General features: G+C 32.3%; 2 protein-coding genes across 5 annotated transcripts; one reads left to right on the top strand and one right to left on the bottom strand.

Moving 5' to 3' along the window:
- Positions 1-5: 5 nt before the first annotated feature.
- LOC111714084 (uncharacterized) lies at positions 6-10,376 on the bottom strand. 2 transcript variants are annotated; one of them, XM_023489115.1, is made up of 21 exons: positions 9,843-10,376; positions 9,301-9,515; positions 9,051-9,112; positions 8,908-8,987; positions 8,628-8,828; positions 8,145-8,193; positions 7,534-7,670; positions 7,306-7,419; positions 6,841-6,975; positions 6,670-6,767; positions 6,238-6,331; positions 5,564-5,611; positions 5,303-5,362; positions 4,761-4,828; positions 4,393-4,475; positions 3,275-3,390; positions 2,941-3,025; positions 2,461-2,528; positions 1,567-1,611; positions 1,191-1,262; positions 6-1,127 (listed from the first exon to the last, which is right to left on the bottom strand). In XM_023489115.1, the coding sequence occupies exons 2-21, from the start codon at positions 9,480-9,482 to the stop codon at positions 177-179; spliced, it is 2,748 nt and encodes a 915-aa protein (XP_023344883.1). In that variant the 5' UTR covers positions 9,483-9,515; positions 9,843-10,376; the 3' UTR covers positions 6-176. The 2 variants fall into 2 exon arrangements, with proteins under 2 accessions (XP_023344883.1, XP_023344885.1); XM_023489117.1 differs by lacking the exon at positions 6,841-6,975.
- A 7,230-nt stretch (positions 10,377-17,606) lies between these two features.
- LOC111714087 (uncharacterized) lies at positions 17,607-23,696 on the top strand. Of its 3 annotated transcripts, XM_023489122.1 has the most exons (6): positions 17,607-17,631; positions 17,863-17,922; positions 21,092-21,200; positions 22,814-22,857; positions 22,999-23,057; positions 23,368-23,696. In XM_023489122.1, the coding sequence occupies exons 2-6, from the start codon at positions 17,875-17,877 to the stop codon at positions 23,444-23,446; spliced, it is 339 nt and encodes a 112-aa protein (XP_023344890.1). In that variant the 5' UTR covers positions 17,607-17,631; positions 17,863-17,874; the 3' UTR covers positions 23,447-23,696. The 3 variants fall into 3 exon arrangements, with proteins under 3 accessions (XP_023344890.1, XP_023344889.1, XP_023344891.1); XM_023489121.1 differs by lacking the exon at positions 17,607-17,631 and having other exon boundaries at positions 17,700-17,922; XM_023489123.1 differs by lacking the exons at positions 17,607-17,631; positions 17,863-17,922; positions 21,092-21,200 and adding exons at positions 21,391-21,502; positions 22,326-22,392.
- Positions 23,697-23,720: the final 24 nt, after the last annotated feature.

A 23,720-nucleotide genomic window follows, 5' to 3' on the forward strand; every position in this document is an offset into this window, starting at 1 on the left:
TCACATTTTTCTGAAGAAAAACACAAAACATATTAATACTAATCTGACCTTTCCATTTAAATCATCAATAATGTCTATAAGACGTAAATAAACAAGTTTCAGACACGATCAGTTATTTCTGAGACATTATTGATCTGTGATTACATGACCGATTTAGTTCAAAGCTTCTTGTTAATTCAAAGTTTCTTCGCCCGACCTCTACCTCTACTTCTTCCTCGATTTTTCCCCTTCCCTCCTCTTAGAGTTTTAGTTTCCTTCAAATGATCTCCCTCTTCCTCAACATGTTCTTCCCCCGCGTCTAAATTATCTTCAGAATCCCTAGGAGTGGCGGTATTATTTTTTCTCTTCCTCGTTCCTCTAGGTGGAGTTGTTTCACCAGATTGCGAACATTCATTTTTCTCATTCTCTACATCCATTTTATATTGTATAGCGGAGTCAGGTTCAAGTTCGGGGGGGACTATTCCACTTTCAAGTTTAGATTCTGATACGAGCTTCTCGTTTGTATGCTCTGTTTCGCCTGGTTCAGCATCTGTGTGAGTTTCTGGTGAAGGTTCAGGCTCTAGTACAGATTTAGGTTCAAGGACAGATTCAGGTTCTAGAGTAGATTCAGGTTCAAGGACAGATTCATATTCCAGCTCAGGTTCAGTCACTAGCGCAGGTTCGGATTCTGGCATTGGTTTTGGCTCTGAATCAGTTTCCAATTCTGCTTCCGATGTGGATTTAGGCTCTGGTAAATTATCAGGTTTAGTTTCAAGATTAGAAACAGGTTCAGGTTCTGGTACAGTGACAGGTGCAGGTTTGGGCACATTATCAGGTTCCGTTTCTATTCTAATTTTAGGTTCTGATACCAGCCTAATACCGGGTTTTACTTCTGTTACCTTTTCTGGTTTTACTTCTGAAGACTTGTTTACATCGAAATCGTCCAAATCTTCAACAGTACTAGATACATCTCTAGACTGTTCTAATGATATATTATCAGAACTTACTTCTGTAACAACTGTTTCCTTCGTTATAAATTCTTCAACCTTCTTTGAAGTTTTAATCTCAGCGACGTTCTTTTCATCACGATCAGAATTTTCATCTAACTTCAGACCGTTGCCATCAATCAATGAATCAATGTCCTCTTCCTAAAACAAAATAAAAAAGTATTTGCTCTTATGTAAGCTTTAAAACTCATTAAAAAATATTACCTCGGCCATTTGCTCACTTTCACTGTCTACCAGGTCCACCAGCTCCACATCAGATTCGGAATCATCGGCAACCTTAAATTTTTCAGTGCTTATGGTTCGAACTGAAAAGCCTTCTAATGAAAATGTGCAAATTCAATATAAATGGGTCTGTGCAAAAATTCTGTGCAAAATTTCTTCTCATAGGCCTTCCAAAGAGCTAAAAAATGTTGAAATTCACTTAATCTAGATTAAGTGTGGTATCTGGTAACCCAGGCATTAAAGCACTAAGCTTGCAATCCACTTAAAACAGTAAATAATAATAAGTAAATAAAAAATAGTATTATTGCTTAAATATAGCATACCAATAAATTACAAAGCTTGCTCTTAAAATGTATACCTTTTGGGATTCTTCATCTAGAGTTACAGTATCAAAAGCATCCTCCTAAATATGGTTTTTGTTGCAAATCCTGTTAAGGAATAAAAAAAATGAACATAAATAACTTTAAATACTAAACACGTCCACGTTTCCGGATAAAATCTTTGAGTTTCGAGGATACCACTTAAAGGAAGACCCAGGACTTAATGAAGAACTTTGTTCTATAGCTAGGGATCAATTTGATATTGGTAACATATCAAGACAATTTGATATGCTATTCTGTATCCACCAAGAAAAATATTTATCCGGCTCCATATCCAGGCCATGAACATTTCTTAAGATTTACAGATAGTTTTCAGAAAATAAAATTTTGCCATATACATATATATATATAGTTTTATCTTAATTTCATGCACAAACTTGATAGGCATGTGAGAGGTTAGGAAGTTTGTTTTATAATTTATCGTTAGTTGAGATTTGGGCTTTATGAGAAAAACTATTTTTTTTTGTAGGTTTTGGATGGAGTTTGAAAATTTTTGCGGATCCAACGGATTCGTATTCTAAGCCCTGAGTTGACCTAACTAATAGTAATCTATATATAAATTTGGCTTGTCTGTCTGTTTGTTTGTATCCAATAAACGTCAAAACGGCTGAACGGCTGAACCGATCGGGCCCAAATTTTTTGTGGGACCTCACGTAACCCCAGGGAAGGTTTATGAATGATCAAAATTTTAAAAATTTGCGTTTAAAAGTTTTTATTTTAGTAAAATTTTGAAAATGCACAAAAAAATATTATAAATCCGCAAACTTTTTTTGTTTGTTTTTGTTTTATACTGTACAAGGAGAAGATGCTCACACAACACCATAAAAAGTTGAAATAGGTGATGGGCGCGAAGCGCCCTAAAAGTCTAGTACCTGTATATTTGGTAAAGATGGTGGGGTAAGGTTTCCTGCATCAAACCCAATATCTTTGTTGTACTTTCCTGGAAAAACTAACTATTTTAAATCCAACTGCTACAATTTAATTTTCAAATTATGGAGTCAAACTTTGTATTAGTTGGATTTTAATAAATACTCTTTTAGATACCCGTCACCCAAAAGTTTGCTCATTTTATCCAGTTTCAGCAAAAAAAAACCTTGCAAAGAAAAATTATTTCAACAAAAAATATTGACCTGCTTTTAAGTTGAAATAATTATTATAATAATAAGATCATTCTGTGGAAGTCAAGGCTATGCAATCAAAATTAACCGCTGATTTTTTTATTTGTCTATTCTCATTTATAGGATAAGAAAAGTCAAGAAGTTTGAGCTGATTTTGAGAAATGATAAAAAACTGGGAAAGGGTTAATTCTCAAACACAAAAAATATAATCATAAGATTTAAATAATTAGTTTCCTTTAAAGATAAACATATTCAGCATATATCCGTATCTATCCCTAAATGCATCTTTTATCTCTCCTTCCACATCCTCCGCTATATTCTAAACATTAAAAAAAAGTATTGTTTTCTATTAATATTAATTAAAGGAATTGAGTTTTTGTCACAAACTCTGAAATTCTTATCCCTATATCTTTGCATTTAAATGTCGGAGACATTAGATATTTCAAACTATGAATTATTTTAGATCAAATAATGATAGTTTGAAATAACTAAGATTAAAGATATAGTGATTTGAAAATCAGAATTTGTGGCAAAAATCAGTTCCTTTATAAAAAATATTCTTGTTTACCTTGAAACCAAGTGTACTGTCTTTCACTATTTTATTTAAGTCCAGGTTGTGTTTGTAAGCTCCCAAAATAAGTCTGCTATCATGAGCTTTATTCCAATCTATTCCCAGATCTTTTCCTATTCATGAACGGATTAAATAAAAAAAAGGCAATAAATGGAAGAAAAATAACTAGATTTGCTTTATCTCGTTAGGTAGGATTGAAGGATTATGAAATATCTTAAAGTTGGAACTCTGGTATTTTCGAATATTACTTGATCTCGATCTTTTCGTTGATTTCCAAAATATAAGCAGATTCTGTGACAAGCAATCGGGATTATGGGTATCATACGTAAAAATTGCCAGCTCAGGTAGGAAAAATTGTAGAATTAAGATATATATCCAGGTTTAAGATATATCCAGGTTGGAAGAATTGTAAACCGTAGGGTAAAGATAAAATCTAGGTAGGAAGAATTGTAGGTTTAAGATATATCCAGACAGGAAGGATTTTAGATTTAATTATTGCAGGTTTAATATATATCTAGATATGAAGGATTGTAGGCTTAAGATATATCGAGGTAGGAAGGATTGTAGGTTTAAAATATATTTTCAGGTAGGAAGAATTCTAGGTTTAAGATATATCCAGACAGGAAGGATTATAGATTTAATGATTACAGGTTTAATATATATCTAGATATGAAGGATTGTAGGCTTAAAAAATATCCAGGTAGGAAGGATTGTAGGTTTAAGATATATTTTCAGGTTGCAAGGATTGTAGGTTTGTGATATATCCAGGTAGGAAGGATTGTAGGTATATGATATATATACTATCCAGATAGGAAGGACGGAAGGTTTAAGATATATCCAGGCTGATATATAGGTAAGGTAGGATTGTAGGGCTTAAGGTAGGAAACATTGTAGACTTAAGTTATATCCACTATCCAGGTAGGATGGATTGTAGGCTTATATATCAAGGTAGGAAAGATTTTAGGTTTCTATGTTTAAGGTTTATCCAAGATCCGAATCCGTAACATTTTGTTTCCGCCAGGACCCGGAACTAAATGAAATGGATCCTAAGCAATGCAGTTGCTTCTATGTTATTTGTATCACTATGAAAAAATCTCATAAACTAAAAATGTTACCTGGAGGAATAATTACTTTCCAATCCTCAGGATGATTCCAATTTGAGACAGTTTTCAGATTTTTTGAGTCACCCAATCCCACTCTAAGAAAGAGAAAATAATTTCAGAATCTCAATTCTACGGTAAAGGATAAGAAATATTTTGACTTTTAAGATCCCGCACGGGAAAAAAGGCGAGTGACGAAATATTTTTTATAAAAATTTGATGATGGGAAAAAATATTGCTTTAAAACAGAAAATAGTGAAACGAAAGAAACATCCATGAACTTGAGATAAATCCATTTTTTTCAAACTACGCGACGGATCCATGGATCCGCTGAAAATGGGATTCTGAGATAAATTTTAAAATAATAAATTTTATGAAATTACCTGATTGACTGGACGCCATTTTCTATGATTATCTTAACTTGGCTTGAATTTATTAACACATGTCCAATCTTAACATCAACAAATCAGACAGAGAATTTTTGCACCAAAAAACCAGTTAAAATCCCCAAATCAAACATGTATATCATGGAGACTTTTGTACTTTTTTGTCTATGAGAACCACTTAATTCTTAGATTCAGTGTATAGGATTTCTGGATCCGCGGATCCACGAATCCGGATCCAAGGTGCATAACATTAACCAACATCCGAAAAAAAATTTCGTCTCTCAAAATACAAATCTCAACTGTTACCCAACCTTCAAAATTTCTACATGGTTCATCAAGTTTCAGTATAAAAGTAAGCAATAAAAAGAAAGAAAAAAGTGTTAATTTTTCATTTCTTTTTCTTTAAAGAAATGTCCATGACCTGGATTCAGATCCGAAGCCATTTTTTCAGAGCGGATCCAGGATCCGGATATCCGCATCAAAATTATTTGGACCCTAAGCACTGCAGTTAAAATTCATAAACGTTACTAAATGTGTACCTTTAAGGACCTGCTGGGAGGAATCAGTGAGTTGCTAAGTGTCTCGTAATAACCAACACACTACATTTTAATCCTTAATAGTTTATAATAAAATGTTTAAAAATTTAGAAAAAAAATGTCAGAAAATATAGTTAGTAAAATAAAATGTTCATACAATTTGAGACTAAAAATTGATCTACGTTCAAAAACCAGCTGCTGCTATATATTTTAGAATATCAAGATCAAAAACTTTAGGACTTTTTACTCAAGGATTATAATTTCCTTCTCGTGTAGTAAACAAAGAAAATCCAGGATATCCACATAAGATCCCTGTAGCAAAATGAAACTAATATTCATTTGTATATCTATGTATATAAAGTTGTAATCTGTGTTTTTCTGTCTAGTTGTTTGTTTGTCCGATCATAACTCAGGAACCCCCGGACCGATTTGCCTCAAATTTTTAAGAGGTAAGAAGGAAGACCCACAGGAATGTTCTTAGCATGGTTTTAAGATTCTAAATTGAGTGGGTCGACTTTAATAGCAAAAAGTTAGTATCCCGGTAGAATTGTTCAAGTGCGGGTAAACGGCGGTAGTTACGTTTAGTAACCTGGGCAACGCTGGTTTCCCAAGCCAGTAAATTAATAATCTTCTCTGGCGAACTCAAGTGATTTTTTATTCAGGAATTTTGAAAAATTATCCCCAACTGTGCTTTTTTAGTTCAACTAGTAATTTTTGAGATGTGATGGCAAAAAACCTCGGTCATTTTCCTGCTGATCTCTATTATAAAAATCCACTTAAACAGCGTCTTCATGTTAAAAATTTTCATAATCGAATTTATGACACATTTGTAATCCGTCTTGCAATTAAGGATTACCAAAAACCTAAGCTTACAGTTTTTGATGAATAATCAAAATAAATTTTTGTAATTTCAATTAAATATTCATTTTCACTGTTTCCTGAATTTTTGTTTTCTTCTGAAGATCTAAGAAAGAGAGAGAGCAGAGAGATGGAAGGGTACACAGAGTTTCCAAATAGATCATCACAAGTTTTCTTAATTAAAATATAAGGTAAGTTTACAGAAAGTAGAATTAGTACAAAAACGTTAATTATAAATAGCTTCAACATGATATCATGTCAGAATGGAGGTAATACACCTCAGACTAATAATCAATCAATCAATCAATCAATCAATCAATCAATCAATCAATCAATCAATCAATCAATCAATCAATCAATCATTCAGTCAATCAACATTTTAGAACGATCGTTAATGAATACAAACACTTTACCGTAAAACTAATAAAAAAAACGAAAGAATGATTAATGAATTTCTGAACAGATAAAAAGAGTAACACCAGGTTCGTTTGAACCATTTCCACGGAACCAACCTCAGTTGTGCTGGAGACAGTTTAGATACAAGTTCCTTCTCCCTTAGCCGTTGTTCTTTGTATCTAAACTTGTCATCGAAACCGTCGTCTCTGGATTTCTGAAAAATATGGGCATGTCAGGAGCTGTTTTTTTTTTTTTTATGATGACTTTTCTCTATGGAGATTACTGGCCTGTACATGGAGCTTTTTTGGTTTTCCTAACTCTGACGGCGCACTCGATTTTCGCTTTTGACTTTTACCATTTTGAACGCTGTTTTTACTTGGTTTCAGGGTGTATTTAATTGCAACTTTATCTTCATTAGTCTCCTACAGTAAAAATAATAACATTATTAATTCTACTGAAAAATCGAACGTTGGAAATATGTTTTCAATTCTGAGTGCCCCTGCCAGTGAAATTCTTGCTTACTATTTAGACCTTCTAAAACCTGTTGTTTAAATTTGAATAATTTATTTTGTTTATTCTAGAGGTAACCCCAAAAATCTACTAAGAGGTCGACCAAAATGTGAAACAGGGGGAGAGTTTTCATCTGAATGTGAAAAATGGTTACAACATATTTGAAAAAAAGAAGTAACTGCAACATAGTTAAAACGTAAGTTATTAGAGCTTTGTGAAAAAACATCTTAGTTTCAAGTTACCTTAGAGCTTGTTATGGTTTTTTGTTGCAGAGCTTTCTGTATATGAATGCTAAGTCTCTTCTGTGCTTGAGGAAATAGTTGTCTCAGATTTTCCAAAAACTCCGGATGATATTTCTAAAAAAAATACAAAATCTCATGTATCGTTATTTGAGTGGAAAATTAAGAAACGTGTTATTTTTCCCTAGTTAAAATGTGTTCTTTATAATTTAAATTAAAAATAGCAGCAACCTGCATGTGCTGTATAATTTGATCAGCTGTTAATTCACCACTTGAAAACTCGTTTCCATTCTCTCCCTTGCAATGTTCACAAATTATGTTATCATCTTCCATCCTGTAAACCAATCTCAATTGCTTACCAATCCGACCTAGATATTTGTTCTCTATTTTATATAATTTTTTTAAAACAGGTTGTCATTTTATATTTAACGCAACAATGCAATGGTAGAAAAGTACACGGGCCCGTCATAGAATAAATAATGGATAAGACTTTTAAGAAAATTTTTGCAAATGTCCGTGGTCTGTGGAAATACTTGACATATAACAACAACACTTTTTAAAACAATTTTTTTAAAATTTTTTTTTCAAAAAGGCGGAACTCATAAAAAAATTGTAAAGAATTATTTCAACGTAATTGCAGTTTTCTCTTAAATAAATATTTCCCACTGTAAAAATACTTTGGGATTCTGGGGAACCCGGGACCCCCCCCAGTTGAGAAGAGGCACAACCAAGTTTCATTTCTGTAATTTCACCGACAAATTATATAAGCAATAACTTAACTAAGACCCAGATTCCTGTTCTGATTATTGTATTTTTTGTGTTCAAGTTATAGAAAATTTAACCTGCAATACCCCCACAGTCTACTACAGTCTTCAATCTTTCATCTATAACCTAAAGCGCATATCTTGAACATGAATTAATTAATTACAAAACATATATTTCAATTATACAATGTAGTTCGTAAGTGTTAAAATATCTTTAAACTTAAGAATTATAATAAAATCTTTTAATATACAAATAATATAAAAATCAGAATGAAAATATTATTTTTTTATTTCTAAGTCCCATTTGTAATGTTTTCCCAAAAAATTTTCAATATACAATACATAAACGCCGCGCCTGGGCTGTCGTGCAATGTTGACTAATATCAACTTAAGATATCATGCAAAGATCTGAAAGGGAACCCCCGGACCGCCTGCTGGGTGCAACGCACCAACATGCAGCATACGGGCTGACTGCAAGGTATTTGGGATCGAAATTATTTTAAAATTCCAATTTATGGCAATTGACTATCCAACTATGTGGATATGTTAATTCTTAATCACCTTCATCATGTCACGTGTCACTGGTAGGCTTCTTTTACCAGCATTCTTCACTTCAACTTCAACAATATTCTCAGTAGCATTTTGTTGGGTTGGTGCAGGAGGTTTCGAAGAAGATAATGAAGGGTTCGGAGCTGATGGATTTACTGCATTAGTCTTAGCATTGACAGATTTCTTCACAGAGTACGGGGCTGACATCACAAGCTAGAAATAAATAATATTGGGTTGTGCCAATAAAAGATAAATAATACAAAAAACTGTCCTGAAAGAATTTAAAATGTACCTTATTAAGCAAGGACTGAAAGTTTTCCTTCATACTAAATCTAGCTGCAAGCTTCGAAATGACCTCGCTATGAACGTCACCTATATATGAAAGAATTATATAATTAATTCATGGAGAACAAAACACAATATTACTTGTCTTACCTAAATGTTTTACAAGCTGCTTTCGTCCATTACATGTAAAGTGACAGCGGAGACATAGATAACTGTTAACCAACAAGGTTTTAAATTTTACATAAAAAAAATTAATTCATTAACAATATAAACTAGGCTACAACTTTTGACTTGTTAATGTCTTAGCTACTTACTAAAAAAATCTTTTTCTTCCATATTAAAGGGGCGGGGGGAAATCTAGACATAAAACAATATTGAAGCTAGGTAAAGCAGTTGATTCCTGAAAACACCGAACTCCTCGGTTTTGCATCTCCGAACAATATTGTTAACACTCCTGGTCAATTCTTCAATATTTCCTTCAACAGCCATTTTCCTAATTTTACTTCTGAAACAAAAACTATTTAACCTTGAAAATAAAATCTTTTTATTTTCTATCCTGCTCAGATTTGTAAAGATAAACATCAACAGCAGTTTCTTGACCCAGCATTTGAACTCCTTAAAGTTCGAGACATCAATATAATGGATTTCATTTTACTAAAAATAGAAAATATATAATTAAAGTAGAAAAATACCAAACAACTTGATTTTTGCAGGAAAAAATCTAACTTCAATCAGAAAAACTATCTGAAAATGAACCCTAATTAATAAATTTTGATTTTTTGCTGAAACAAAAAACTCCAAACTAATTTGTTTTCTTATTTTTTAAATTTCTCAATATAAATCCCCTCCTCCTCCTTATTTAGTAACATTAAGTCTTCCACCAATTCGAAATAAGAATAACCTCAGGGAACAAACTTAATTTTAATATATATTGGATTGTCCCTGAATGCGTTTTGTCAAGTTTTATCTGATGAACCAGTTCTACAGATCTATTCTCATTATTTTCAAAAAATATTAGAACTCTGAGAGGAAACTCACCCCACCCCCTCCTAGTAAGCTGCCAGGGTGGGGTGTCTACATCTACCTCATGATGAGGTTTGTAAGAAGGATGCAGGTAGAACCTAACCCGACAAACCTCGGGCAAATCAGGATTTTCTTCATCTCCTCTCACATACACCATCCATTTGTGTGTGGCTACACCCTCCCTTTGGTTTTCAGGAATCCATTTAGACACATTGCCAACAACAATACGACGCTTTTGTTTATGTTGGAAGGCTCGAGGCGGTAGCGCTACGAACGGATCTTCTTTCTTAATTGGTGGTAGATAGGTTGGGAAATTAGGTTTATCAGATGCAACAGAATCCACTGAATCTAACTTAGGTCTCTTCCCTTGTAGCAGGGTTTTAACTGCAGGATGAATGTGTATCGATTCAGGATTACTTTCCGCTTGCTTTGGAAGAACACCGGAATAGTATTCTAAAAAAGGGCTTTGGTAAAATAATTTTGTTCTTTTATGGGAATCCGTCCTTAAAAAATCGTATACTAGGAAATTACCTACCCCACCCACCTTCTATTAATTTTATACATTAAGTCGCTGTTTCGCTGTTTTTCAAGATGAATTAGTAATATTTGTTATGCAATATTTCGGCGTTAGGTTAGATTAACATAAATTCTGGACCAAAAGTTGCGGCTAGACCAGGCTAGGGGGTGTGCCCAACGTTTACCATGTTTAACATGTGAGATGCATGTTCATTGTGCAAACTTGATAGGAGGGGGTCAGGGCGGGGGGTCCTAAAATAAATATTAGGCAATTACCTGATAATTTACATATGAATAGAATTATTTTCTTGCTTATTCAAACAGTATTTACTTGGATACAGTTTTAATACATTAATAGCAGAAGTAATAATAAATATTTACAAAACACAAAGCTTTCCTTTGACTGCTGCATATCTGACAAGTTGTAGTAGCTGACGGACTTGTAGTATATTTTCGTCTATTCGGCAGACATCACGCTTCTTCAAATCTATAAATTTATCAAATTCTTGTTCGATTATACTGGAGATTTTGCTACGCTCCACCTTCATTGTTCATAATGTTTTGGTTTAAATTAACTTGTCAGGTTTAGAATTCCCAGCTGGACCTGGACCAGGATCATAAAACGAAATTCTTAAAGAACTTTTCTAAAGAATGATGACGAAAAATGGAAACTCTTGTTCCATACAAATTATAACACTGGAATATTCTGATTAGAGAGTAAACTAATTCGTGTTTAATAATAAGCAAACTATTAGCTGCTCTCTCTATCTTCTAACCACAACGCGGCATTTGTTTCTCAGGTGAAGCGGTCTGTGAAGACGACTTTAGTGAAAACCAACAAGGTGGGTGAAATTTCGTTTGCACTAATGATTGATCAGACGAGGGAGGGGGGGCCATGCGGCCATGAACCCCGCAATATCCTGTTCCAACCCAGGTAGTTCGCAGAACCCTGTTCGAACCCCGCAGAAGCCTGCTCCAACCCCGCGAAAGCCTGTTCCAACCCCGCCAAAGACTGCTCTTGTTCAAACTTTTTTTTTAAATTGCATAGATCTAATAAACACTAAATAAAATTAAAAAAATCTCGACGTCCGGGAGCAGAAGAGATATTTAATAATCATTGGAATTTATTAGAATTCATCTAGAGATAGTCAATTTCGAGAATTTTGTCTTGGCGCTGGAGTTACACAAAGTGCCAAGGAATAATCGGCTCCCCCCCCCTCCTATATATGAGTATAATTATATAATAGTGTGTATCATGGAAAGTGTATTGAGTATACATGCATTACGATGCTGGTTAGTAGGGCGATCATTATTATAGGAGGGGAGGTAAGGGGAGGGGGGAGGGTTGTTAGAAAAGGGGGAGGAAGGATTAAAGGGGANTTACCAATTGTAGCTCAAAGTCAAGCAAGAGTTGATTCCCTTCCCAAACCAAATTATAATCTTATTGTGTGTTACTTATTATAATAGCCATTTTTGGGAGTTTCAAAACCATTATTTTAAGCGAGGATATTTGTCTTTTTTAGTCAAAGTAGAAGGGTTTTTTTGAGTACTCAAAAATTCACTAAGAATGTCTCAATGTCTCAATGTCAATAAATAAACTCTTTTAAACAAAATATTAGAAATTTCATTTTTTATTCATCTTCATCATGATGAGGCCGACAAGAAGCCTTGATTTTAAATAATGATTTTTTTCCTTAAGCAAAGTACCATTCATTTATTTTTTATGTTTATTGTATATGTAAACTGAAAAGTTTCAGACACTAAAATGTAACCCTTAAAAGCTTAAATACACTTTAGTTAGTTAGTCGCGTATGTAATAAAGAAAACCATGTACCACCGTAAAAACAAATCAAGCATTGCTTTAAACTTTGAAACATTTATTTGTATGAAATTTACGAAAATAACGTATTTTTAGGTTTGCATCAGACTTTTAAACTCCAAAAAATACAACTTTTTAAGTAAAGAAAACCTCTAAAAAATACGCAAAATAAAAACCTAAAAACTTTGAGATCTTACTTGGTATGAGATTTACGAGAATATATGTATTTTTAGGTTTGCATCAAACTTTTAACCTCTAAAAAAACAACAATATTTAAGTAAAGAAAAAAACCTACAAAATACGTAAAAATACGTAAAATAAAAACCTAAAAACTTTGAAACATTTATTTGTCTGAAATATACGAAAATATCATGCCTAAATTATCTATTTTCAACAAAAAATGTTAATTTTGTATTAATTCAGGGTTAGGCTTGGTTAAGACACTTTCTGGGATAGAACAGGCGACAGGGGGCCGAGCGCTGCGGCTGCTAGGAGACCAAGCGCTGCGGCTAAGACAGGCTAGGTAGCTGGACGCTTCAGCCATAAGATCAATATAAAATTAATTATTGGTCAACTATTTATTGGCTTCTCTTCTTTTCTTCTTTTCTTGTTATTCTGTTCTTTTTTTCTTCCCTACTTTTCTTCTCTTATTCTTTCCATCTCTTCTTTTTTCTTCTCTTCTTGCTTTCTTTCTTCTTTTCTCCTGCTTCTATTCTTTTCTTCTCTTCTTCTTTTCTTGTCTTCTTCTTTTCTCTTTTTCTCCATTTCTTTTTTCTTCTTCTCCTCTTCCTCTCTTCTTCTCTTCTTCACTTCTTCTCTTCTTCTCTTCTTCTCTTCTTCTCTACTTCTCTTCTTCTTTTCTTCTCTTCTATATTCTTCTTCTCTTCCTCTCTTTACTTTTACTCTTCTAGTCTTGTAGTTTTCTAGTCTTCTAGTCTATTCTTTTATTCTTGTATAGTCTATTCTTTTATTCTTCTACTCTTCTACTCTTCTTCTGCTATGTCTTCTAGTCTTTTAGTCTTTTAGTCTTTTAGTCTTTTAGTCTACTAGTCTCCTAGCTGTCTAGTCTTGTAGTCTGCTAATCTGATAGTCTTCTAATCTTTTAATCTTCTAACCTTTTGCTAGATATTAAGATTGTTTCTATTTCAGTTGGAGAGAGGATATATTTCACATCTGAAGCCCAGACTATGGGACCATGGATGGGAATGCGTATAGTGTGGATGGAATTTTCACAGTTCAGCAATGTTATGGCGATTCTATGGAAACATTGAAGATACTCTAATAACACCAAGTCAAAAAAGAAGTCTACGTAATATTTGTTTATGATGAATATTTAGATTTGTTACATAATAACTGTTTTTCTTATTTAAATAGTACGTTTACAACTTTTTGCCATGTATTTAGTACAAGGGACGTTATCATAATGTTAATTGGCATTATTTTGACGTCTTTAAAAAGTAAAACTTTATTAATGAGACGTCATAAAAATGTTCATAGATATAATTTTCACTCCATTCAAATGTTAAGTGACATATTTGAACGTCATTGAGATTTTAATTGACATTATTTGAAGGATCATTGAGATTGTTAGGTATCACGTAAATATGGATCTCACTTTGGGAATTGTAACGTCAAATAAGTTGTACTTATGTTTTATTCAAAATGACATAAAATTGACATAATTTAAGGATGTTTGACATCAATCTAATGTCAAAAAAAGACATTCGTACGTTTTTACATTATAATTTGATGTTTTTTTGTAATGTCAAAATGACGTTACAATCTAAAAAGATGTGAATTTGATGTTAATTTAATTTCCGTTGTCTTGCTGGATGAGGATGGTGTATTTTTTTTTATCTTATAGGCATATCCTCTATATTGCAATTCTGACCTACTCGCATGTGGTTTCCCGTTGCTTTTTAGCTGCTTATAGGTCCTTTAAACTAGGTTAGTTGCATCTTAATTCAAAAAATTTATTTTATTATCTCGTTTCTTTCCAAGTCCTTCTAATTCTCCAACTCTTTTATCCTTTGCTAGAAAGGTTTTTCGGACTCGAGTAATGAAAAATTATGCAGAAAATATAATATTCAGCTTGTAAAAAGTTGATGTTGCAGTGCAGGACAAAGAGGACGTTTACTTAACCTCTAGTCTATATCATGAGATATTAGAGGCCGAAAGAGAAGATTCAAATAGTCACGTTCTCCCGCGGCAACCAAACAGATTGCAACTATAATCTATAAAATATGAAGTAAAATTATCTCCCAACAGTCGAAATGAAAGATATAGGTATCAAGCATTCCATAAAATTTAAAAGAGAAGGCTTTTCATTAAACTCAAAGACATTTAACTTTAAAATTTAGATTTAAAAAAGAAATTATTTAAACCAAAATGAGCTTTTTATAATTTGTATTTTGAAGAATTTATGCTTCACAATTGTTCACTGCAGCCAATTCCTTTTAGAGCTGTTAATCGTTTTTGAAAACGATCATCTTTTGTTTTGTTTTTTGATCTTCAAAAACGATCGCTTTGTTTTCGAAAAAAACTATTAGCAACCATTTTTTATTGTTGTTGAAAAAACGACCGTTTTTTGAAAAGAAGTTGCAGTCATTGATTAATATGTTAACGATCGTTAACAAAGGTTCTTCGTTAGCGATCGTTAACAAAAAACAAACTTAATAAAAAGGTCGTTTTTGAAAAAAAGTACATGCAACTTAATCGAATGCTTACATGAAGTTGAAAAGTTGTGGGGGAGAACTTCTTGATATTTTCTTTAAGACTACTTAATGATAAGTACCGTCTACCGATGCCCTTCGGGTTGGGTTTCTCTCTCCTCCTCTCTATGTTAAGGATCGTACAAGATTATTTAAACCAAAATAATCGTTAATAATCGTTAATAAAGGTTCGTCGTTAACGATCGTTAACAAAGGGTCGTCATTAAAAATCGTTAACAAAGGGTTGTCGTGAACGATCGTTAAGGAAGGGTTGTCATTAAAGATCGTTTTTGAAACGACTAGCTTAATAAAAACGATTGTTTTGTAAAACAATTGTTTTTAAAAAACAAACTTTTTAAAAAAACGATCGTTTTTAAAAACAAACTTTTTAATAAAACGATCGTTTTTAAAAAGAGAACTTTTTAAAAACGATCGTTTTGTTATCTATTTTTCGGTGTCGTTTTCATAAGGAAATAATCTTTTTTAAAAAATTGAAAATTACAGTTCTGGCCATTCCGTGGCAAAGATACACCTCTCAGAAGCGGCAGCTTAAGGGGGGTAGGGGGGACTTCCACCTCCTAGTAAATGGTTGGACGCCACCCCTTGGAAAAATTTGGGGCATAACTAAGAGAGAGCAGGAACCTTACAGCCGTTTAATTTTGGATTTAAAGAATAAATTTACAAAAAGATTATGCCTTAATTATTTAATTAATGAAGTTATTTTATAAATTCTTTACCTCCGGTTGACCGACACATTTTCTTTCTCTTGTCCTAATCTTTTCTATCTTCTAATTCTGCTCTTGCTTCAATTTTGTTGTTTAATTTTCTATTCATTTCTTTTCCTTTATTATTTTTTCTTAATCTCTTTTTTTGCTTACTTTTGCTATTTTTTTTCTCTGAATTGACAAAATTAAGTTGTCAACATTTTATAGTTAAACATAGTTTTAAGTTTTGGCCTAAACATTGCAGTGTGCCGGCCCTAAAACAAATACGTCGTTTTCCAAAATAAATACGGGAATTTAGAGATGAAATTAAAATATTTTGGTTTTTTTACTAATAAATGTCAAGAATTGCATCCAAGGTCGTATACAGCCCCCTTGCCCCCCCCCCCTAGAACTCAGAGCTATCACACTTTTAAAATCTGAAACAAAAGAGTGAAGAACATAAAGAAAATAGTTTGTTGTTTGTTTCTTCTAGTTTTGTTTGAATGAGAGATAAAGTAGTACTTGGAAGGTAATTGGACCGTATGTGTATTGTGTACCTTATAAAGTATACAAGAAGCTAAATGTTTTGAATTTGGAGTTCCTAGGCCAGGGGGGGGGGTCAAAAAAAATTCTCTTCGCGCATATTTCCAATAATAAATTACACATCTTATGAGCTTTCAATTAATATGTTTAGTTTAGCGTGAACAGAACAGAGGAATGATTGTCATAGTCTTTCATTCTTTTTCATTATGAAATGATCACATGCCATGCTATAATCTTATATAATTTTTACAATTGTTATAACTGACATGTTTCCAAAAGTTGTTCAGAACTGGTAAATTTTGTGTTTATAGATACTCAAAAGTCAAAATCCCGATCTCTTGATCTTGATCACAACCATGGGGGCACTTTTAATTTGAAGATCAATGCTTAATCTTGATCACCACCATGGGGGCACTTTTAATTTGAGGATCAATGCTTGATCTTTTCATTTCAGTTATTCCTGCATGTTACGATTGGTTCTCGAAAAAAAATGAAATTAATCTGCAGATTAACAAAAGATCGAGATTTAAAATTCAGTGATGATGATGGACCAAACCTCTGTAGAGTAAAAAAGTAGATGTTAGTTCCACATTTGAGATTAGGCATTGAGATTAGGCATTCGAGATTAGGCATTGATCACTATATCCACAATATACAAGAGTTCCCACTTCAGACCACATTTTCTAAATGAAAGGAATGAGGAGGAATTCATTCCATTATTTTCTGTTTACAACTGTAGATATATATATTTAAGATATTGGATATTACATTTTTTATTGTGGAGTATAAAAGTGGCCAATTTTTACCCATGTTTTTGTTTTATTTTCAAAAAGAGTTTTGAATTGTTTAAATGCAAACTGACCTTTATAAGAATTTTTTATTTTAAAAAATTGTTTTAAAAGATATTTTATTCTTCCAATAGATTTATTGATATTCAAAGTTAATTACTAACTGATTCAATAATAAATGCATTTTTTTACAAAACAGGAATACCCCAATAGCTATGGTTTATTTTGCATAGAACATAATTTATTTTGATTTTTTGTTCATTTTAATTGTATAAATTAGATAAAATATCATGTGACTGATACGAAATGAAAACTGCATCCTCCCGATCACGTATCTTTCTCCGGCTTACACCGTCTCTGAGCACCTTCCCAATATAAATAGAGGACTCATGAAAAGTTGCCACTTCGCCTACAGTAGTGATGGAAAGTAGCAAAGATCAAGGGGGTGTTTGAAAAGAGTATTTTTGCAATAATAATAAGATTGACAACTTCAGAAAAGTACAATAATGTGTCTTTCATTGAAAACCGAAAATCTGGGAATAAAAGAAAAAAATGCGGGGAAATTATTTCTAATTAACAGGCACAGATACAAATACTAAGTTTGTTTCTCATCTTACAAATCAATTGGTGCTTATAAGTTTTTTCCCACCTCACTACTCTTATTTTGATCTTAAACAGACTAGAAAAAAATAAAAATCCCGACAAACACTTTTTCGCATTTAATAATACCCATATTACAATGAAAAAAATAGACACAACCACTCATGTAAATTGAAATAGATTGCAACATTGCCCCTTGCTCCTTTTTATTCTCCTGAACCTGTTAATTTATTATTAAGAGCAGTAAACCTTTCTTAGAGTTAAATAACAATGTTCGTGAGTCGTGTGCTTGGTGCAGCTACAGGGGGATACCTTGAGGTAAAATATTTTTAATGCAAAAATTCAAATAAAGTTTACCAACATTTATTACCGTGACGTTAAAATTTCACACATTTTACGTAAATGTATTTTTAACGCTTTAAATGTTGAACTTTCATTTTTTTTATAATCAGCGTAATCGAAGAGGGATGGTGGGGAGTGGGGAAGGGGATAAAAGAACCAATACATTTGTCAAACTTTGATTGCAGGTTTCAAGAATGATACAAGCATTTTTTTTAATAAAAAATGTACTATACTTTTTTCATATCTCATTAGTCATTTTCATAGGGTTAAAGCTAGAAAGAAATTGAGTCTTTACAACAAACTCTGGTTTTCTAATCCTAATGTTGTTGGGTAAAATAATCTAGGTTTGAAATATCTAAACTATTTAGTTGCAAAGATATAGAGATTAGAAAAATTGAGTTTGTGAATAGGACTCATTTTATTACCTGCAGTTTTAAGTTTCAATCTTTTGTGAAAATTATTTGACATTAAAGGTATTTTTTTAACCTATAAAACTAAAGTCATATTGAATGAACTACTGAAAAAATGCATTTGAATTCCTACCTAATCTCCAGTCCCTTGTATGTTTACATTAACCTTCTATGCATTTTATCATATTTCAGTGGATATTTTGCAAGTTTCCAACGTACGAAAGATAAACATAATTTAAAACTGCACTAAATAGATAGAAAATACAGGGTGTCCCACATCAAATATATGATTGTATCTTTTAGTACGGAAAACAATGTTAAAGAATATTTTAGCATAACCTCTTTGCACTGAAAACTCCAGTTAATTTTAAATATCGGCCCGCCTTTTTAGGCAGCATAGAGCAAGTTTTGTTTACTACAATGCATAGTACATAGACGGTAAAACAGGACGGTAAAACAGGACGGTAAATTATTACTACAAAAAGGGACGCGAAGTGCACTTTACAGGCTACCACCTATATACAATTAAGAATTATTAAGTCGAGAATAGAAATGAGTTTTTATAGTTAGTTACAAATTGTGTAACATATATAATTAGGAGTACTGGTGCATACTGCATACTAATATACAATTCCCTCGAGTAATAAAAATAATTCTATAATCTCTTTATCTCAGATCAATATATTAGTTTCCGTAAGATCTGCATTGCCTGCCTAATGCATTGCATCTCGTCTCGATTCAATGGAGGGCCGAAAAAATATATTAAAAGTCATAACTTTTAATATACATAGAATAAAAATAAAATCATTATAATAGAGTAAGTCATATCTTTGGATTATTAATTCTAAAACAAAACATTGAATCGATATCAAAGTTGATTCGAGTCAGCCTAAAAAACTTCTTCTGAAGAGTTTATATATGATATTTATGGAATCTCGATAGCTTATAAGCAAGCCTAAATTTTCTGTTTTTCTTATAAATGATATCAGATTTGTTAGCAAATTAATGGAATGAAAAAAGAATGACGAATATTGTGAGAATATTACGTAATATGAACTGTTTTTGTAATTGTTCCAATTGTATACATGTCAACGAATGCAGCACTTTCTAATAAATCGAAGTTCCTTGCTAATCCTGGCACATTTTCTCATTCAAGGTGTCCAAGTTACTTACTTAGAGTTATTTAGAGGGAGGGGGAAGGAGGATATAAAAAGGGTGAAATAGTTCAGATATGAAAGGTATCAAAATGAGACCTTGCGCCCTGCTGAATGATAATTGAAGCCATTAATTTCATGATTCATTATATCGATCTGTTTATTTCGTTACAGAGTTTATTGTTAAATATCAGGAGATTATCTAGCTTTGTCTTTAATGTATTTTGATATACAGAGTAAACCAGAAAACTCTGAATTAGGAAGACGACTTTATAATCAAATTATAACTTTTCATTTTGATCTTAAACAAACTAGAAAAAATAAAAATCCTGGCAAAAACTTTTACGTTCTTAATAATACCCATTACAATGACATAAATAGATATAAAAAGTCCAATGAACAGACCCATTAAATTAAACTACTGATTTAATAAGTGTTAAAAAAACTTCATTGCTTTGTAACATCCTCAAATATAGTTAAATGTTACTTTGATGTCGTCATTTTATTAAGTTGTTTTCTGGTTATAACTGTAGAATAAGATTATCATGCACTGACTTAGTTTACTTTTAACTGTGTCATTTAATCGTCAATCTGCAATACTTTCTTCGTCTAAAACTTTTTAACATATTATTAGGAATATTTTTGTATACTTGGTTATTAGAGCTGGGGAAAAATCTCAGCTCTGAGCTGAGATTTTAAAAGCTTAAACCCGATTAAAACCCAGCTCATTCGGAGACTCGAGCTTTAGTGAAACCCGAGTCAGGATTGGTTCTGATTCGACTAATGAGAGACTGCATAAGCTTTCTCTTCATAGGAGACCACTCAGCTGTCACAAGGTCCCTGTTTTCAGAAGTAAATTTTGATAATTCGAACTTTATCAAGATACATTATTTTCATAGTATGTTTATTTCATACATTTAATCAAATTTGACACTACAAATAATTTCTATTTTACGAAATTTACGACCAAAAGCTTTTGAAGACCCGAGCCTTCAAGAGCGACTAACCCAAGATGGTTGGTTTTTACTAAACTCAAGGCCATCCAAACCCCGAATCTTGGCTTAAGCTTTACTAGGGTCTAAGTGGGCCCTAACACCGAGTTTACTCGGGTCAAGCTTTTAAAAGCTCAGCTCAGGATTGTTAAACACATAAGAAAGGAATTGAGTAATTGCCACAAACTTTGATTTTCTAATCCCTATACTTTTTAAACCAATTTCTTACACCTTAGATTTTCAATCTATGAATTCTGTTAGATCAATTAATCTAAGTCTGAGTTTACACAATCAGGATTTAAAGTTATAGGGATTGGAAAATTAGAGTTTGTGACAAAAACTCAATATCCTTTAAAGGAATATTAGTTCAGTTCTATTTGGATTTTTTTGTGCAATTGTGCTACAATCGAAATCAAGCGCCATGGCGTGAACAAAAAAGGGAGACACGTGTTGATCGTCTAGCTCTCCAGTGGTACTCCTATAATCATAATGAATATGGATATGATATGGAAGGATAATTGGTAGATGATGATGTATTAATAATCAAGGAAAACTACTCTTAATATTAATGATAAAAGTGAAAATTTAGGGAAAAGGTGGTAGAAAGATGAACAACGGAACAAGAATGCAAGGAATGACTCTTGCTTCCCTTAGACACCATGTCGCCCTTCAACCTCTCTTTATCATTATGGGAGCAGGTATCTTTGTAATTATCTTTAGCAATGATTTTTAAACCTGTGAAATAATTGTTCTGCAAAGAAATTGAGTCTTTGTCGCAAACTATGATTTTATATAACCCCTATAGCTTTTATTCCTCCTACCATTAAAGGACAATTAAGTGAAAATGCAGACAAATTAATATAATTAAAGTTACAAGAGGCGAGTTATTTAAGCTTTCACTGTGTAAGGAATGTTTGGACCACTTGTGAATATTCTTTGCGTAAACCTTGGGTCGCTTAATGTACCTCTTCATCCTCTTGTTAAGCCAGACTTCCTTGAGGAACCTTTTCCATAGATTTCTTAGTTATTCCACCCCCTCCTCCCCCCCCCCACTGGTTTAATTTTTTAAATCACAAAAATTTTCTCATAAACATTAAATTAACCTTAGTTATTTTGTTTCATTATATTTATCTACGGAACTCTTAAATACGAGTTGATTTTTGATGTGCAAGAATTTTATGATGTTCAAGAAAAGGCTTGGAAGTCTGATGTGATATTAGATTAAGAATTTCAAATATTAGTCCAAATACATAATAGAATATAACAGCTATTATTTCTGAATGAAATAGACATTTCTAACCACACTATACGTGCTTTAATGCATTTGCATTGCTGTATATCTATGTATAACATGCGGTTTGATATATAAAACATGCGGTTTCATTGTTTGCCAAACTTTATGCAGAGAATGCAGAGAAATAAACTGAATGTTTGCCACAAACTCAAATTTTATAACTACTTTATCTTAGCAACCTTATGGTGTAAACCTTTGATATTTCAAACTTAGATTATTTGATCCAGCAGAATTCAAAATATGAAATATCCAAGGTCTAATACATTGGATTTTAAGGATAAAGGAAATAAAAAATCAGAGTTTGCGGCAAAAACTGAATTCCTCTGATACATTTATACCTTCGGATAGCAGAGATAGTGCTTATAAACATTTAGAGGTCTTAAAGCGTACAATCATTAAAAGATGATAAGGGAAAAAGCAAAATTAATTTTCTTTTTTATATTTGGGGGCGGGGGGGGGGGGAGGGCAACATTTTAACTTTTGCCACAGTGCATTAACGAAATGCAACTATGGACAGGTACGATGCTAGGCTAATATATTTGGACAAAATAGTTTTGAATATTCATGTTGCATGGTTCCGATGCAGAGCTATGAAGGTATGGTTTTAGATTTAAAATTTTGTGTTTATAAAAAGCTATTTAAGTATAGATAACTCTGAAATTGGAGGATAAGAACTAGTAAGAATAGTATACGGAATTGATAGTTTCTCTTTTACGTAACATACTTATTTAATTTAGAACAATATATGTTTGTGCTAAATATATTCAATTCAATACAAAAATTGAGTACAGAAGTCAGCAAAGTTTTCAGGTCTTTTGGAATTTTGTTTTATTAATAAACAGAATAAATTATGTAAATACCATTCATCTAATTTCACAGTCGGGATGCAAGCATGACGTAAGCTGTAACTAGACGGCATCAGTGGTTTAATATCATCTGTGTTTTTATGCACAGAGAAACAAGGCCACCTTTTTCACATGCAAATCCTAATTTGAATTATCTAATTTATGATTATAGGAGTGACTATGGTGACTGCTATGTGTATTCGGACTGCTACTAAGGAAAGATTAACCAATAATAGTTCTTTATACTAACTAACAACCACTATAAAGTGGGGGAAGGACTGTATTTTATTTACACTTTCTTGAACTAGCTTTATTGTTTTGAATTACATAAGGTGGTTAATTTTGAGCTAATTATAGACTACAGATGTAAACTGGAGAAAAATCAAGGAGGAGGACTATGCTGTTAATCATTACAAGTAAAATACTGCATACAGATCAATTATGTTAACACTTATATAACCTATTATTAATATCAGGGTATTTGAAAAATCTTAAAAGCTAAAGGAATTGAGTCTGCAACAAACTCTGGTTTTCAAACTATGAATTTTGATAGATAAAGTACACCCGGGTATATTTTGTAGAGTTTTTTCTGGTAATGTGACTAATGTCTACTCTGTTATATATTTTAACGGTTTTGCAATTTTAACTTTCAATATTTCTTTTATATTTTATAAGAGTAGAAAGTTTCTGTCGTTTTTAATAATAAATAAGTTGTATAATGTTTAGGGCAAAACAGTTTAAGCTCCTGAACCCCACTGGTGCAGATCTAGCAAAACCCTCTCCTATTCCTGACTACAAGAACTAAACCTAAAAATATAAACCTATAGGCCAGGGTTAGCAATATACAAAATTCGTCTGTATGTACGTGAATCAGTTTTTTCTTCAATTACAAACTTGTCATATTTATCCTAAATATTGAACATGTTGAGACCAAAAACAAAAAATCGTCAAAATGTTTCGTCCATTCTTGAATTCCATTGTGAATAAAGATTGGTTTCGTTTCTGTTAAAAATATGTGTTATTTATTCATTTTTAAATAAATCTACCTAAATCCATTTTATTTTGTCAATACTTTTTTA

The sequence above is a fragment of the Eurytemora carolleeae genome, unplaced genomic scaffold, assembly GCF_000591075.1.
Source record: "Eurytemora carolleeae unplaced genomic scaffold, Eaff_2.0 scaffold1454, whole genome shotgun sequence".
Classification (NCBI taxonomy): Eukaryota; Metazoa; Arthropoda; class Copepoda; order Calanoida; family Temoridae; genus Eurytemora; species Eurytemora carolleeae.